The sequence below is a fragment of the Malaclemys terrapin genome, chromosome 7 (assembly GCF_027887155.1).
Source record: "Malaclemys terrapin pileata isolate rMalTer1 chromosome 7, rMalTer1.hap1, whole genome shotgun sequence".
In the NCBI taxonomy this organism is placed as follows: Eukaryota; Metazoa; Chordata; order Testudines; family Emydidae; genus Malaclemys; species Malaclemys terrapin.
Genome location: NC_071511.1, coordinates 1,538,073 through 1,556,173, shown reverse-complemented (window position 1 = coordinate 1,556,173; position 18,101 = coordinate 1,538,073). Strand labels below are relative to the sequence as shown.

The 18,101-nt window shown below is 45.1% G+C and overlaps 1 protein-coding gene across 4 annotated transcripts in view; it reads left to right on the top strand.

Annotated features, from left to right (window-relative positions):
* Window positions 1-59: 59 nt before the first annotated feature.
* The window catches only part of ARIH2 (ariadne RBR E3 ubiquitin protein ligase 2), a 58,895-nt gene continuing 40,853 nt past the window's right edge, over window positions 60-18,101 (top strand). The window contains exons 1-3 of one of the 4 annotated variants that reach the window (XM_054036067.1): window positions 3,204-5,002; window positions 5,958-6,044; window positions 8,890-9,234. In XM_054036067.1, the coding sequence (XP_053892042.1) occupies window positions 8,986-9,234 (249 nt within the window). In that variant the 5' untranslated portion in view covers window positions 3,204-5,002; window positions 5,958-6,044; window positions 8,890-8,985. Of the gene's footprint in view, window positions 626-3,203; window positions 5,003-5,957; window positions 6,045-8,867; window positions 9,235-18,101 lie in introns of those variants that run through there. The other 3 variants (XM_054036069.1, XM_054036066.1, XM_054036068.1) reach the window with 3 other exon arrangements.

Here is an 18,101-nt window from a genome sequence, read left to right as displayed (position 1 = left end):
AGGACTGGCCTGCCGGGACTCCCTCGGGCCGGCGGCGCGATGCGCATGCGCTCTACTGCCGCTTGCCCCCGGGCCGGCTCCTGCTCTGCGTCCCGTCCCCGTCCCGAGTCGAGCCCCGCACCCCGGAGCGCTTTTCCCGCCCTGTAAAGACCCGGGGCCCGCGGGGCGTCGCCCGTCTGCGTCGGCCTCAGCCTCAGCCCTGCTCCGGCTTCAGGCGGAGCCATTTCCCGGCGTTCTGTCACTGGCCCCGTGTGAACGCGCCTGGGCTCCGCTCCCCGCAGCGGGCGCGGTTCTGGGGCGGGGCGGGGCGGGAAGGGCCGTGGGGAATCCCGGCCCGCACCAGGGTCCCAGGGCCTCGCTTCTCAGGAGGCCCCACGTGTCCTGGGCCCGGCCCTGGTTTGAGTTGTGTCTTGTCGGAAAGCCACTCGGCCAAATGACGAGTTCCTGGGGCTCTCTCCTTTTCCCCTCGATCCCACGGTGGGATTCTGGGCTATTCCCCAGCTCAGGGGCCGGGTCTCGCCTCCCGGCTAATAACCGTCTTTAATTCCCCCAGGAGAGCAGCAGTGGGGCATAACTGCTATGCTGTCATCAAGCAATATTTTAGCACGTGTCTCCCTTAATTCTGGTGAGTGTCATTTTGTGGTCAGTTTCATGAGAGTATAGGTGAAGAAAAACTAGCCATGCTTTAGAAAGAACTATCTGCGGAGGGGTCTCTGTAACATAAACTACTCCATCTCCGTGTCTGGTGGTGTGAGGGGTGTGTCTGAGTAGGGGTAAGGTCTAGCTGCTATTCAATTTTCCTGACACAGTTTTAGGAACCCCCTCTTCCTCAGAGAGCTGATAGCAGGGAGCTCTTGCCCTCAGAGAGGAAAATTTGTTTCTGGTTTGGAGCAGTGATGCAAACACTAACATCGACACAGCTGAAGTGTTTTTACCACTGGCTTTTCCTGGCACTGTAATTAAAGCATCTGAACCCTGTCAACACCAGTACTTACACCACTGAAAGTAAAGCATGGCTGACTCATTACTGGAAAATGGGTACAGTAGAACCTCCGAGTTACAGACCCCTCGGGGATGGAGGTTGTCCATAACTCTGAACAAAACAAAGCTCCACCTCCAGCAGTTCACACTCTGGGCCAGTTCCAGAAGCAGCTAGGTAGCTTCCTTCTGGACAAGCTTGTCCCCCTCCCCACCGAGGGGTGGTGGTGAAAACAGCGCCCCCCTCCCAGCGGGGTGTGTGTGTGTGTGTGTGTGTGAAAACAGCGCCCCCACCCCAGGAGAGGGTTGTGTGTGAAAACAGCACTCACGTCTTACAGGAAAGCAGTGCAGACACTGATGCGGTTTCTGCGCAGGGCTCACAGCTTTGCCTGAGAATCTCAGCATCTTCAACTCCTAGCTGTAAGTGGGGGCCCAGGGTGTGGGAGTGGGAACAGAGAGCCCGGATGTGCCTACCTTTAAGATGCAATACAGGCGCAGTACGTATTTGCTTTGTTGTTTGGTCTCTGCTGTCTGATTGATTACTTCCAGTTTCACATGGTGTCCTGTTGACCAGTCAGTCTGTAATTCTGGCATTCATATTTTTGAGGTTCTACTGTAATAATTTTCCAAGTGTAGACAAGGCCAAGTTGAAAAAGAGAAATTCTTCGGAGACTGTTAGTCTCTAATCAATCCACAAGGCCCTGATACAGATGTTCAGTCACTCCGGCCTGCCCATGCTGCCTAGTCTCCCTCATCCCATGGAGGCAATCAGAAGGTCACACTGAACCCACAATTCTCGCATGGCAATGCCAGGAGGTGTCCCAGAGTCCCTTTGCTCCCCAGCCAATTTAATATTTTAGTAAGGGGTATAAGGAATAATGACCCAACAGCTGTGCAGTATTTAGCTGCAATTCTTTTATATTATTCTCAGGTAATGGTGGGTGGTTTGTTAATGTCATCAGAAAGCCCACAAGGGACTGCAGCAAAAGTAACTGTAGGAGAAGGCTTGCTGAAATAGGTGAATCTTTTCTTACACTTTAAAGATGGCAAGTCTTGGACTCAGTCTGGTCTCCGGCATTTGTGGATTCCCAGCTAAAGTCCCTCCAGTGGGAATAGCCTGCCCCCAGTATTTGCATGTTCAAATCTGGACTCCATTAGCTTGAGTATCTTTATAGAATGCACTGCTGTGACGGAGTGCAAAACAAAAGCTGTTCTTTCTGTGAACGGTTTCAGAGAAGCAGCCGTGTTAGTCTGTATCCCACTATTGGATGCGACGACAAGATAGAGTACAACAGATGGGTATAATATGGTTATGTTAGTCTGTCCTACCTAACTGGAAGGCAGCTGGTTATTAGAGTTTCCGAATTGCCTTCAGGATTAGCCCAAAGTAATTGCAATAATTCAGTCTAGGAGTGGTAAAAGTGTGATTCACTAGCCAAGTGTGTGATCTTGTCTCACTCTAGCAGCAGGCCCTAGCAAGAATAAGACCCTGCCACTTACCACTTGACTTAGAGGAGTGTTTGCTATCAGTAAGCTCTCATTCAAGCACTCCTTTTCGGTGCTGAATGTCCCAGGTTTGATTCCTGCTCACGAATGTTATTTATGCTACATATCAAAAGCATAGCTCCTTGTGGTCAAGTCTGTACCTGAGAAGACAGGGCAAAGTCAAAAGCTGGGAAAAAGCATTTCTGATCAGTGCTGCAGTTTGATTGTCCATGAGCATGAATAAGTCTTATCAGGGCCAAAGTTAGAAAACATGAGGGCACTGTAGCCTCTCTCTTGATCTTCTCCTAGCATCTTAAGACTGAGCACTGAAGGACTAAGGAAGTGAAAGCCATCAGTGAAAAGGAAGATTAATTATAATCTTATGGAATCTATGTAAGGAGAGAACAAAGCCACATCAATGCAATGGAAGAGAGGGGAAGTTGATAGCAATAAATAAAAATCAGAAGATAGGAATTATAGAAAATTGATAAGGGAAGCAAAAGGACAAACGTAGAAGAAACATATGGCCAGCAAAGTTAAAGACAATAAGAAGGCATTTTGAAAGTGTATTAGGAACAAAAAGAATCCTAACAATGGTACTGGTCCATTACTAAATGGAAATGGTAGAACTGTTAGTAATAATACAGAAAAAGCAGAAATAAAAAAACAGATGTAATCATATCATACAATGATAATGAAATTCCATTGCAATAGCAACTCGTAACGGAAGCTGTTAAAATTAGACCTTTTTAAATCTGCAGGTTTAGATAACTTACATCCAAAAGTTCTGAAAGAGCTGGCTGATGAGCCTGTTGGACCATTAATGTTGATTTTCAATATGTCTTGGAACAACAGGAAAGTTCCAGAGGACTAGAAGAATGCGAGTGTCGTGCCAATTTATAAAAAGAGCAAACTGGATGACCAGGGTAATTATAGGCCTGTCAGCCTGACATTGCTCACAGGAAGAATAATGAAACCGCTGATACAGGATTGGATTAATAAAGAATTAAAAAAGGGTAGGTAGTTTATGGAAAACAGATCCTGTCAAACTAACTTTATAACATTTTTTAAAATACGATTACAAGTTTTGTTGATAAAGATAATAGTGTTGATGAAATATACTTCCACTTCTGGAAGGCATTTGACGTGGTGCTGCAAGACATTTTGATTAAAAAACTAAAATGACAAAGTTGATATGGCTCACGTTAATTAGATTAAAAACTGGCTAACTGATAGGTGTCAAAATGTAATGGTAAATGAGGAATCATCATTGAGTACGTGTGTTTCTAATGGAGTCCCACAAGGAACAAGTTTTTGGTCCTTTGCTATTAAACATTTTTATTAATGACCTGGAAGGAAATATAAAATCATCACTGTAAAGTTTGCAGATGACACACAACTTGACAAATAATCAAGAGGACAGGTCACTGTTAAAGAGCGATCTGCATTGTTTGGTAAGCTGCATGTAAGCATAGAATATTTGTATTATTTTGACCAAACAAACATATCTAAGAACACAGAACGTTGGCCATACTTACGGACTCCATCCTGGGAAGCAGTGTCTCTGAAAAACAGCTGGGGATCCTGCTGGAGAATCATGTGAAAGTGAACTCCCAATGCGATGCAGTTGCCAAAACAGCTAATGCAATCCTTGGATGTATAAATGGGGATCTTGGAGTAGGGAGGTTATATCCCCTCTATATTTGGCACTGGCGAGACTCTTACTAGAATACCATGTCCAGTTCTGATGTCCACAATGGAAGAAGGATGTTGATAAATTGGAAAGAGTTCGGAGAAGAGCAGTGAGAATGATTAAAGAACTGGAAAACCGGCCTTCTGGTAAAAGACTCAGTCTGTAAGGACTGATTGGTGAACAGATACTTTGCGAAGGGGCTCTTCGATCAAGCAGACAGAGGGGCAATGCGAGTCAATGGAGGGACACTGACGCTACACAAGTTCAGACCGCAGAGCAGCAGCATGTTTGAAACAACTTCCCACGGGGCACGGCGGCTACTCCCTCGCTGGGAACCTGTACCCCAGGATCGGACTGATGTCCCCAAAGGCCCGCTCCGGCCCAAACAGCAATTCCGGCGGGTTACGGCCGGGCTCAGCCAGGCGGGGTCCCGGCGGTTCCTTCCGGCTGCATGACCCGCCAGCCCGTCCCGGGGCCGGGAGCACTGTCCGTGGCGGCGGGGAGGCCGGGGCTCGGTCCCGTAGCCGGGTCAGACAGGCGGCCCGGGGCAGGGGCAGGGCCCGGGGGTCGGGCACACACCCCTGGGGGCCGCGCCCCAGCAGCGGGGGGCGAGGTGACCCCGGCGGCCCCGGGAGCCGAGCGAACCCCCCCCAGCCCCGAATGGTTCAGACCGGGCCCGGCCCCGCCGCATCCCTGGCTTCCCCCGCGCCGGCGGAAATGACGTGTTGCTGGACGCCCGAACTTCCGGTGCGCAGGCAGTAGCGGCCCGGCAGCAGGAGCCCGGGGGACGCTGAGCCCCTCTTCCCGGTGGTCCCGGCCCCCCGCGGCCTTCGCCCCGCAGCCCCGGTAAGTCGGAGGGAAGCCGGGACGGCGCTGAGGAGACGGGCAGGGCGCCGGGCTGCGCCCCCGCGGGCGCAAGCGGGACGCGGCTGGCGGGGTAGGGCCTGGGCCGTGTCCCACCGCCCGCCCCCCCGAGCCCGGCACGGAGCAGCCGGGGGGGCGCTGGGTGTGCTCCGCTCTCTGGGGGCTGCTCCCCCTAGCCTGGCTGTGCCCCCGGGGGGGTATGCAGTGCCCCCCTCCCTGGGGACTGCTTCCCCCAGAACCTGTGCTCCGGCTAGGGCTGAGCTGTGTGGTGTCCCCCTTCTTGGGAGCTAGGTCCCCATCCCCCCAGCCAAATTGTGGTGGGTGAGGGTACTACTGGTAGCAGGGAGCCCCCCCATACAATGGCCCTGTCTTTACTTGGCCCTTCCTAGCCATTTTCTCATGGGGGGACCTCATTCTCCCTGAGTGTTAGCCTCGCTGATGGGCTGGGCTCCCAGTTGACTGAGTCATTCTAACCTTTGGGAGTAGGTACCTACCTGTATCATCCCAGCCTGCATATGCTGTGGTTGGGACCTATTAATATCAACCAGCTGCCTTCAGAGCACCAAAAACCTGTCTTGCCCTTCTCCCTCAAGGGATGTTTGGTATGTGTCTCTTTGTGTAGGGGTCCTGGTGGTGGGACAATGGAATATAGCCTTCCCCCACCTCTGTGCTAGATGGTAGTGGTAGTCCAAGGGACATAGTGAGCAGCACAGTATACACTGATTCTTTAGAAAAGGTTTAATGGGTTTCTCAGATAAAATTGTGTGCTGTGTACCCTTATATAGGGTAACTTGAAAATGTGCAAACTTTAAGTGTAATTTACTATAGGCCTTTAGTCCATCTGTGTTGTAGTGCTGTTAAATGAAATTAGGTCTGAAAGGATTTTGTTTAATTTGATAATGATTTCTATCCTCCACATGTGGCACTCTAACTTCAGCAGGCATGCTGAAGGGGAAATCCTTTCCCACGGTTGTGACAGGAGTGGCATACTCTTGGCCTACTGGCTGGATGCTATCTGCTTGATGTAAGTGTTTCGGTCCATGACAGGTTCAGCATCTGCAAAATGCAAGTCTTTTTTTTTTTTTTGACATCCTTGAGTAGAAAATCTAATGAAAGTGAACTGATGTATGACTGTTTTAGTTTGAAATGGCTTTAAGAGGTGTGAATTCCCAAATCTATATCAGGTCCAGTGTCAACTCACTCAGACATATTATTATGTTCTTGATTTGTACATGCAGCTGCTAATGCAAATCAGGGAAGTTGCATAGGCAAATGTCCCCGAAGGACAGAAATATCACCACTCCTAAAAGTCTTGCATTCTCCCCCGAGTGGAATACAACTGTTTAGTTATTACATAAGGCCCTTATTCTACTCCCAAAACATCCCACGGCATCAGTGCAAACCCCCTGTATGTTGAAGTAGTAAATGGATCATAACTTAAACGTAGCTCTTCTTTCTCCACAGGAGGTGCATGACTCCTTGGGTAGGACTGAAGGCTTTCCTAACTAGTAATGTCTGTCTGTCCTGAGTGATCTATGACATCTGCTAGATAAAACTGGCATAACACTTAGATTCTTGAAGACTTTATATGCGTGATTATTAAGGACTACCCTTGGGTGGTTCTAGATTCCTGGAGACTAGCATATCTTTTAGACAGATGTGCATCGCTCAAACAGAAGGTACAGGCTCTATGCAAGAATTACTGGGTGAGGTTCTATGGCTTGTGTTGTTGCAGGGGATCAGATTATCATAATGTGGCCCCTTCTGGCCTTAATCTGTGACTAACCTTTTCTTGGAGAGGCTCAAAACGTGTGTGTGAGTAAGTATATATTTGCTTTGGACTTGGCAAAAGCAGAACTCAGCATTGATTATGAAATATAGTATTGAGGAATCTTTGGTTGGAGAGCCCACAGTGGAAACCCAACAAGAGAGACATTAGTTGCATGTAAAACATACTTGCCAAATACATCAGCTTTTCCAGATATTTTCCATAGAAGCCCATTTGTCTCCTTCCCTTAATTTCTGAATGTTTCCATTTGGGGAAGCCTGAGAACTCTTTTGTACCTAAGGGGTTTCATATGGCATTGGAAGACCCTGCTTTTAGAATCTATTATATGGATGATTTCTCAATGATGTAACTTAATTACTTGGATTTGGTGTCTTTTTCATCTGGCAGAAAAGGTGAATATTTGTCTATGGCAACTTGACTAACACGTTTTATTGGCGTTTCTGTTCTGCTCATCACTATAGTATCAATGTTGTGGTATGCGAACATCACTCACTGAAGACTATTACTCAGAGTTCCACGTAATTTGGCAAAATAAAGTTATACCACAACCTAAATGCTCTCTCCATAATCCTGACCCTCCATCCTTTGGTTTTAGAGGAAACTGAATGATATAAAAAAAAGTGGATGTGACACATTGCAGATAAGTCAAGAAATCATGAGGTATGTTATGGGTATGGAGAACAGAATTCAGCAGGCTAATGTGACTAGCTTCCAACTCTCATCCTCTCCTATTGGAGGAGGTTTAAATCTGCTGAAATGACTGCAGTGCCTCTGATTATATATTAAGTCTGCTCCTGAATGACTTAGAGTACCTAACACATGTGTTTAAATCAGGAAACAAATAGAGTGGAGGAAAATAATGAAGTGCTGTGATTGAGGTTGTCCATGCACTAAAGACAGGAAATTCAAAGTTCTGGTTCCCACAGCAACAGTAACTTGCCACATTGCACATATATATTAAAAGATTAAAGTTAACAACATCAAACAGCAATTCAAAATACCACATATATGCAAGGGGCCCAATTTATACTCCCGTGGGAAGTAACTGCAATTTTTAAAATCTTGTGTGTGTAAAACTCAGTCACATCAGTGTATTCCAGCTCTTTTCTTTTCTTGTGTTTAATATAAACCCTCTTGAGACCAAACTAACTTGGTTAGATCCTAGCTTGTGATACTCATAACTCAAGGATTTATCAGCTTGTGCTGTCTGATGATTCCTTTATAATGAATACATGGTGGTCATTATATTGGTGACTTGAGTAGAAGTTGTGCAAGACAGGTAACCAAGATCAAATTGACTACTTTGCCAACAGCAATGAGAATGTTAAGCATAATTTTTCTATGTTGATCCTTCCGTGTAATTTTAGTAGCTAAACATTCATTTTTACTGAGAATGTCAAGAAAATGGACTGATTTCTGTAGCTTTCTCCTCTTTGGATAGAAGGCCCCAGCCAAGTGTAAGCCAAGGCATGTCTGCCAGATTCCAAGTAAGGGAACGTACTGAGGAGCTCCTGCCTTTCTGGGCCACTGCTTTGTGTGCAGCTCAGAGCTCTAGGATTCTCTCCCCCCCCTCAGTCTGAGCTGCCAGTTAAATTCTATGCTCCAGAGACAGCAGGGACTGAGCATGGGCTCCTGGGGTCTCCACTGAATTGCCGTGACCTGGGACAACTCATTTCCCATAGGTACCCACACTACCTTACGTGAAGGGGGTAAGAAATAGTTGAAGTATTTTGAAGATGTGAAGTACTAGATATGATCTAGTTACATCCCTGACCAAACTGTATGGTAGAGGTTATACAGCGATTTCCCAGATGACAAGACCTCTTTAAGTCCTGATAGAAGCGCTAGGAAACAGTGCAGTGAGCCCTGGTTGAGAACCACACTAGTGAGACATGCCCAGGTTTTGCAGGTGTAGAAGTCAGAGCTGATCTCTAGTCAGGGACCTTCATGATAGAATGTTGCTCTCTAGCTCAGCATCAGGTCAGTGCATTTCTGACTGTTTTATCATCTGTGTGGTATGAAAATATTCTGTTAATATTTTTTTTTCTTGTGCCTAAGAAATTGTTCCTCCCCCATTTAGGAGACAAGTCAGATGAATTCAAAGGAGTGATAAAGTGTGGCGGAGAAAGAGAAGCTGTGGTTGCTTTCCTGGTCTGCAGTTTGGCGGGGCACTAAGATGTCTGTGGACATGAACAGCCAGGGCTCTGACAGCAATGAAGAGGATTATGACCCTAACTGCGAGGAGGAAGAGGAGGATGAGGATCCTGGGGATATTGAGGATTATTATATTGGGGTAGCTAATGATGTGGAGCAGCAGGGAGCAGATGCCTTTGATCCAGAAGAATATCAGTTTACCTGCCTGACTTACAAGGAGTCGGAGAGCACCTTGAACGAGCACATGGTCAGCTTGGCCTCCACATTAAAGGTGAGCAAATGTTTCTGCATTCATGAGGTGTGCATATAAGGCTGTATGACTGAAACGGCAAATATTGATCAAAAATTTGAGTTGGATCACTACTTGATGAGGGTGGTGTTTAAGATTAGTAGTTCTGAGCTGACTCAGGGCTTTATACAGACTACAGCATGCTGTGTCTGGGGGCTGATCATCAAAAGCTATTTACAGAACCTTTTTGTGAGAATTTTCAGAGCTAAACTTTTCATTAATATTATTGGAGAGTTCTAAAACAACAGGGTAAAGCAAAGAGAAAAGTATGAAAAGACATCAGACAATAAACATAAGTACAGCTATTTATGTTTACCTCTTGCCAGTCATTTTCTGAACAATGCTAAGAGCATAAAGCCCAACACAAATACCCTGCCAGTTTGAGAGAGAGTAATCATAGACTTTCAGAAAGATAGCTCAGATCTCCTGCACCAACCCTATCATTGCATTGACAAGCAATTTGATTAAGGGTGGTGAGCTTATCTGCTGTTATACTAATGACTAATTCCTCCTTGGAGAAGATTTTCACTTCTGTAGATCAGCCCGTTGACATTAAGAGAGACTACATTATCCCTTTTGTGCAACTGGTGGTATATTACAGGCTAGTAGCAATGCAAGTTTTCTTGCACTGCACTACCAATGTGCTTCCTTCCCATCATGGAGGGGCAATTTATAGAAGTAAGATGAGAATTCAGTCTCTAAGATGCTTTCAGACCTTGACACCTCAGCTAAAGCTGTCAACAAGTCTGCCATGTTGTGTCAGACGTAATGGTGTCATGTTGTGATGTGGACCCTCAGCCACGGGAAGCTGGAGAGAAACTTCACAGAAGTTGTCTAATGTTGTGATAGCAGTACAGCATAACATGCCACCCACACCTTTATCTGATCCTGCTGTCCTTGATGCCCACTTCAACAATTCTCCCCTACCATAGCTAACTGGCTCTTGGTCACATTATTCTTTTTAGAACATTTACATTCTAGCTCAGTTTCCTCATCCCTTACAGATTCTAGATAAAGTGGACAAAAGGAGGGGGCAAACTTGGATCTGGCTTCCAGTCACTGTCATTTTTAAGTGATTCAGTAAATATTTAGAAAAGGCTGTTTTGCTTCATGCCTGGGTGACACATAATGTATAAGTGACTTGTCCATTGAATCAAATGAATGAAAACACTAGACTTTCAGTTTAAAATCAGAGGATATCCTTTTTCCACAACGCACTGAGGGTTGTGTTTACAAAGACCTGCGGACAGCATCGAATTTGTATTAAAACAGTGAAGACAACAGTTGCCCTCATCTTTAAAATCATAGACTTTAAGGCCAGAAGGGATTATCATGATCATCTAGTCTTAACTCCTGCACATCACAGGACACAGAACCTCACCCACTCCCTCCTGTATATGCTATAATCTGAGTTACTGAAGTCCTCAAATCTTGATCTAAAGACTTTTAAATTACAGATAATCCATCATTTACTCTAGTTCAAACCATCAAGTGATCAATGCCACACACTGCAGAGGAAGGCAAAAAACCCAGGGTCTCAGACAAATTCTCTTTAATTTGTCAAGGTCCTTTGAATTCTAATCCTGCCCTCCAAAGACCTAACAGCCCCTCCCAGCTTGGTGTCATCCGCAGATTTTTTAAGCATATTCTCCACTCTATTATCCAAGTCATTAGTGAAAATATTTAATATTACTGGATCCAGGACAGACCCTTGCCGGGCCTCAATAGAGCCGTCCTTCCAGTCTGACAGCAAACCATTGGTAACTACCCGGAGTACAATCTTTCAACCAGTTGTGGTCTAGATGAAGTTAGTAAAACGTGAGAGCACATTTCCATAGTTTGTCCCATGTGATATTCTTATGAGCTATATCAAAAGCCTTACTAAAATCAAGATATGTAACATGTGCAGCTTGTCTCCTATCTCTTAGGCCAGTAACCTTGTCTAAGAAGGAAATTACCTTGGTTTGGCATTATTTGCGCCTGACAAATCCATGCTGGCTATTCCTTATAACCCTACTGTCCTCTAGGAGCTTACAAATTGATTGTTTAATAATTGGTTCTGGTATCTTTCCAGGTATTGAAGTTAAGCTGACTAGGTCCTCTTTGTTTGTTTCCCTTTTTGGAGATAGCTACTATGTTTGCCTTCTCCAGTCCTCTGGGTCCTCACCTCTTTTTCCATGAATTCTCAAAGATGTACACGAATGGTTCCAGCGTTGCTTCAGCTAGTTCTCGAAGTACCTTAAGGGCTTGTCTTTGCTACGGGGCAAAATCAGCACTGCTGCAATTGATGCAGTGGTGTCAATTTAGTGGATCTGGCGAAGACTCAATAAGTCAATGGGAAAGCGCTCGGACGTTGATGTAATTATTCCACCGCAATGAGAGGCGGAAGCTGTTGATGGGAGTGTGTCTCCTGCCGACATAGTGTGGTGTAGACACTGCAGTAAGTTGATGTAAGTGACTTCACTCGGGGGGGTGAGTTTTTTGCACGCCTGAGTGACATAACTTAAGTCTACACTACCACTTAAGTTGACAAGGCCACGGATGAATTTCATCCGGCACTACTGACTTGATGACATCTACTTATCTAGCTATTCTTTAACTGGCTCTTCTCCTATTTTGGCTTGCATACCTTCCCCCTTGTTAATATTTATTGTTTTAAGTATCTGGTTACTATTAACCTTTTTAGTGAAGACTGATACAAAATAGAAGACTGATGCCAAAATAGGTATTAAACATCTCAGCCTTCTTGATGTAATCCATTATTAGCTCTCCTTCCCCTCTAAGTAGTGCCCCTTTACTTCTTTTAATTTTTCACTTGCTCCTAATGTATTTAAAGAACCTCTTGTTATTTCCTTTTATGTCCCTTGTGAGATGTAACTTTGATTTTGTCCCTACATGTTTGTGCTATTTTGTACTTTTGCTTTGCAATTTATTTGTCCTCTCTTTTTTTCAGGTAAATACAGAGCTGATGGAGGTATATCGACCTCTTACTATTCTTCCTGTCTTTCCTTCGCCTCAGAATAGTTTGCTCTTGTGCCCTTAATATTATCTTTTTGAGAAGCTCACTGCTCCCCCAAACTCCTTTTTCCCTTAGATTTTCTTCCTATGGGACGTTTACATATCAGTTCTGAGTTGTCTTTTTAAATCCCTTATCTTTATTCTGTTGCCTCTATAGTTTCCTGATCACTTTCACCCAAGTTGCCTTCAGATTTGCAACCAATTCCTTCCTATTAGTTAGAATCAAGTCTAAAATTGCCATCCCCTTGGTTAGATCCTCCACTTTCTGAAACAAATTGTTACTGGACATTTTATATTTTGCTGTATTACTTTTCCAAGAGATATCTGGGTAGCTAAAGTCCATGTGATGGGGTGTGACTCACCACCTCCTGCTGGGCATGCAGGGAATTAGCTCTTGGTTGCTGGTGGGTCTTCCTCTAGTGGTGTCTCGCCGCCATCGTTTCTGCTCCACCGCTAAGACCCACGTCACTCCCCGGACCACGGTATCCTCCACTTTCTCCCCCCTTCTGGGGGAACTGGCTGTGTCTAGTCCTCCACTTGCCACTGTGGCTTCCTGCAGCCCTCGGTCTAGCCCCTCGCCTCAAGGGGTAAACTGCAGTCCAAATACTGGCCACCCCCTCTGTGGCAAGTGGGGGAGGGGCCCAGGCCCACATGCTGCCGCTCCTCCAACTCCTGCTGCCTATTTCCCTGGGCCACTTCTCTGTAGCCCTAGCACCTTCCCAGCCCTTTGTGTCTGGAGCTCCCTATTGCTCCTCCACCCAGTACTGCTCTATCTAAGGCAGCCAGTCCTTCTCCCTTGCACTCCAGGGAGAGACTGACTCTATGCTGTTGAGCAGCCCTTCTTATATGGCTCTCCCTGGCCCTGATTGGCCGCTCCAACCAACCTTCTCCTGATTGGCTCTCTACAAGCCCTCTTCCCATTGTCTGGGTTTTGTGCGGCCTCCCTGAGGGCTGCTTTAACCCTCCATCTACCTGTGTGGGGCAGCTGCCCTGCCACAGCCCCCATTACCAATAGATCTTCTGTTTTGGATATTTCTACTGTGCTAGAAATGCTCCTCCTCCTCCTGATTTGGTGCTCTATAGTAGGCCCCTACCATAATGTCACTCCAGGTTTTTCCCCCTTTTGTCCTCACCCGGAGACTTTCAGCTGGTCTGCCCTCACCTCCTCCTAGACCTCAGGACAAGTGTGTATATTCTTGATGGGCTCTAGGCCCAAAGACCAAACATTGCAGCTTTTGGCTACTGCCTGAAAATAAAATTGTAGAAACTCAGTGTAGACAAAGCGAAGCTAAATAGTCTGTCTCTTCCAAGCTGATTGAACTGCAAAGAGGAAACAAATCACTTGAAGGGCAAATATTATTTTAAGAATTGTTTTCATAATCTTGTAACGGCAAAGGATTGATTTCAATTAACATGTGCTCATTTAATAAAGTGGTGTGGCTCATGAAGGCTACAGGTCCCAGTGGACAATACTTCCTTGTGCTTTGAATAACCTCTGCTTGGGCTGGAATGGAGTAGTCAACCCCATGCGCAGGCTACATCTCCCGTATTAAAGCTGAGTGAGCTCACATGATACATTTGTTTTAATCTAGTAAAGCTTTTAGTTCCCTGTTGCCCACCAAGTAGGAATGGCATTGGGGTGGGGGCAGTAAAGAGCATTCATTTTGACCCTTGGGTGTTATGCTCTTAACCAAATAGGTTGCTTTTCTGATGCAGCTGTAGCAAGACATTGATTTAACCTTTTTTCCCTGAATGAATATCCTAGCTACCTCTTCCCAACTTGGTCCACCATACATACTAACTCATTTGTGATGTGTCTACTGGGAGACATTTCACAGATCTGAGACAATTCAGTAGTTCCTATTCTCTTCCTCTGCTTGTGCCTTAAGAGCAGCCTTGTGAGATGCATCCCAAAGACTTGGGAATTTGTTGCTCATGAAATGAAGGGTCCTTCTTGCTTTAGTCAATTAGAATCAGTTTTCCCTTCAGCATTTGAGTTGCTGTACCTGTTCGTATTCAGGATGTGACTTCCGTTCTTCTGGACATGCCGGATATGAACAACAATCTGAGTGGTAACAGAATACTAGCTTTGCTAGCATGTCTAGTCTAGCACCCTTCTAAATCTGAATGGGCTGACGCATCTGACGTTAATTAGTTGCTAGCATCACTTAAGATTGCACTGTTTTTGGCAAGCTGAGAATATATGGGGTTTTGTGTTATGCCTTAAGAAATCTGTACCTAGATTGTGTTGTGTGAGATCTTGACTATACTGCTCTGGAGGCTGTATCTGATATGTATTTGGGTACCTCTCACTACAGTTCTGGGCATTCATTGGCTTGGTATAGCTTATTGCAGAGAGTATTTAAAGGATACCATTGTAATGGTTAAGATTTCTAACAGCTTTATCTAGTCACAAAGGTCACTAAAAATGTTTAGCTGAGTGTCAGAAATATAACAACTGTCAAGTGGGAAGCTGCTCTTTCCTTGCTGTTCTCTAACGCCCACTCCATGTGAAATTAACTTTAACTCTTCCGCCTTCATGTTTTTGTCACTGGTCCCCCGTAGAACAAGAGTTGTCCATTTCTTAGGATTCTCATCTTTCATGTGTATCTAACATGCAGACTCTCCTGTCCCCTTATTTTTTTGTTTCAATAAAAACAACTTTAAAAAATTGAGATGCTGCCACTTTGTCATCTTTATGAGGCATATTAGGATGAAGAAAATTCAACTCCCATTAGCAAGCATGGAGATGGGGGACGTTGGATAGCTGCTGTTAAGAAAACAATATAGTATCATTAAATGTTGATCTTCCCCTGCCCCTATTGAGAGATCCACTACTATTCATGGTCCTGAGATACTGAAACAGTATCTGATGTTTCTGAGAACTGTTAGAAATTCTCTTGGACTCCTTATGTAGTAATGTCCTTGATCTCTAAGGTCTTAACAAATCTATAGCAGTTTCCCTTTAAGGTGGATTTCTTCATAAGTTGTATTGTACTTATGGGTACCAGCCCATTCCTTTGCATGAGGGTTTTCACACTTCTTGCTATCACTCTAGGTATATTATGATGATCCCTCTTTTTCCTTAGGGAGACTAGTGATTCCCCAGCTCGTTTATTCCAAGACTGCTTATAGAGCAGTTGTTGTAAGATCTGTGCTGCGGATCAGGAACCCTTCCTAGAGTCAGTGCCACCTTTCTCTTCAAGGACTAAGGTGGGTTAGTACTTAAGCAGTGTTTGCCCCTTCAGAGGAAAGTTTGAAGGGTAAATTAAAGACCATTGGAGGAAATACAGTGTTGGAGATAATCCAAGGTGCAGAAGCTGTGCACCTGGCTCCCACGCCTGGGAGACTGTTTTCTGTGCCACCTCGGTTCTTCGTTAGCCTGGGGATGCACTAGCAAAGCTGCCTTTTGAACTGACCTGCTGTTCGTGCTATTGACCTGCTCACATCCATCGCTGTTCTTTGCTTCAGAGAACGAGACTCATTTCCCAGGGTAGCATTGCATGAGGGCCCAGTCGTGCAGGGAGCCTTGCACTTCCATTTGTCTTATTCTTTGGGATTCCCTCTCTGAAGGCTTCTGGAACAATTTTTTTCTACAGGATGGTGACTGGTCGGTACTGTGACCATGGCCACTAAAGCAAGTATTCTACCCTTGTCCTCACACTTACAACAGATACTGATATTTCTTCATGGGAATTTGATTCAGATGGGAATTGCCTGCTCTGGTCACCTATTTCTTTTGACAGCATTCTTGCTTGTCCAGGTTAGCTTCCAGTCTTGAATGTCTGTTTTCTCTTTGCAGCATAAGGTATAGTGGACCCATCCTAGAAACCTCCTGGGCTGTCTCCTCCCACCTACAGCCCTCCATCCCTTATAAGTCACGTGGCACTTTCTATGTGACGTTTGGCTTGGCCTAACTCTTATTGAAATTAGCTACCCAACTGAAGAGACTTCTTATCACATGGTACACGTCTAACCAAATATATGAATGTACTCATCATATGATGATAAGCATGTATGCTACATTAACCTAGATAGACCCTGCCACCAAGAGCCTGTTGTTTAATCTTTAGTACCTAGCACAAGGGGACATCAGTCCCTGGTTGGGGTCTTTAAGTTCTACTGTAGTACAAATAATATCTTCTGAAACTTTGTTCCCTTAGCTGTTGCTGTTACTGCTTCCACGCGACAGAGGGGAGTTCTGTATGTTACACTGAAACTGTACTATTATCTAGCAAATGTGTAAAATCTGGGTTGTACCAATAATATACTCAATTTCAGTGGGACAAGGATTATTCCTTTCATATAAGGCTTGTAAGTTTGTGGTCTTCAGTGTGCAGTATCGGCTCAAAAAAATATTTTGAGCCAAAATAAAACAATACTCCTTAAACAATTACCTCAAAATCCAATGTACCAGCATGTCTGGAGTGGACCTTTGGCTGGAAAGATCATAGAGCCGGCAGGAAAGCCCAGGACTTGCAAAGTTAGCAGTTTCACAGGATTATTTGAGGAAAATCAGTTTTATTCCTCACTGCCCAAGCCTTCAGCTTGTTGCTATTCCCAGCTTGATGGAAAAACTAACTAGAGATGTGTGGGTTGATTAAATCCCACTCCTTTTCTTTTCTCTGAGTCATGCATCACCTAAAACTTGCAGCCTGTCTGGATCTTCACTGAGCGAACATGGCAGCTCACAGCTGTTGATGAGTCTGATCTTGGGGGGAGGTGGAGGGAAGAGAGAGCACTATGGAAATAATCTGAGTTTCACATTGCCATCTTATAGCTGGACCAGATGAGCACAGAAGCTGTGCGAGGCAATTAAAATACATTGCCAAATTCACATGTTATGGCTGTCAAATTCAGTAATTCAGCTGATATTGCTATTCTGTGTACCCTGAAGTGATGGCCTTCATATGAGCAATTTCTTCTCTTTTCTTCAGTTGTGTTTCTTAAAAACACACCTGGGATCCTCTAGCAGAGAGAAGTGGTGAAATGGGGCAGAAGATGGGTTTGTCTTTACTGCAGAGAACTCAAGTGGTGACCACGCACACCCTTAACTTGAGTGTGATGGTGCTTTTAACTGGAGTTGGCTGGCCTGCTGGGGCACAGGGTATGGCTTGAGTGAGCACAACTCAGCAGCAGCTAACACAACCCCTCTGTATAATGTCTTGCTTAGAACTTATTTTCATTGAGCTTGCATTGTCTTCCCTGGAAAAATAACTTGCAGTCTGAGAAATGCTGCACTTAGTTAGTTTTCCCTAACTAAAGCTCTACTGATCCCACTTGGCAGCTGAAATCACTGCTGTGTGCACGCGAGAGCAGGTCGATTAAGGCTAATGTAAAATGATTAAGTACAGAGAACAAGGAGTTGAGACTTAATGTGAGATCCTCTTTATTCAGTGCGCAGCAAGCTATGTTGTGGACTGAAAGCACTTGCTAGTCTTGCTTAGCAGCACTTGGAGTATTTATGAGTCCTTCACTGCACTCTGACTTGTAAATATGTTTCTAATCTTGTGGGCTGACATTGGGTGTCTGCACGCCTGTGGCCAGGTGACGGGGGGAGATTAAACCCCCCTGATTTAGAAATAGTTGTGCTATGCTGGTGTCAGGACTGTTCCATGATATCAAGGCTACAGCTCGTGAGTCTGAACTGCATTTCTCCTACTTCTTCTACAGCTCACAATCTGTAGCTGAGGGAGAGGCTGAAATGTCAGTCTAATTCTAAGCAATACTCTGAATGCTTAGAACTTTCACAGTGTTCTACCCAGTATGTCAGAAGTCTGAGTTAAATAGGTGTTAATTAAAAGTTTTAAACTGTATGATGAAAAATGCCT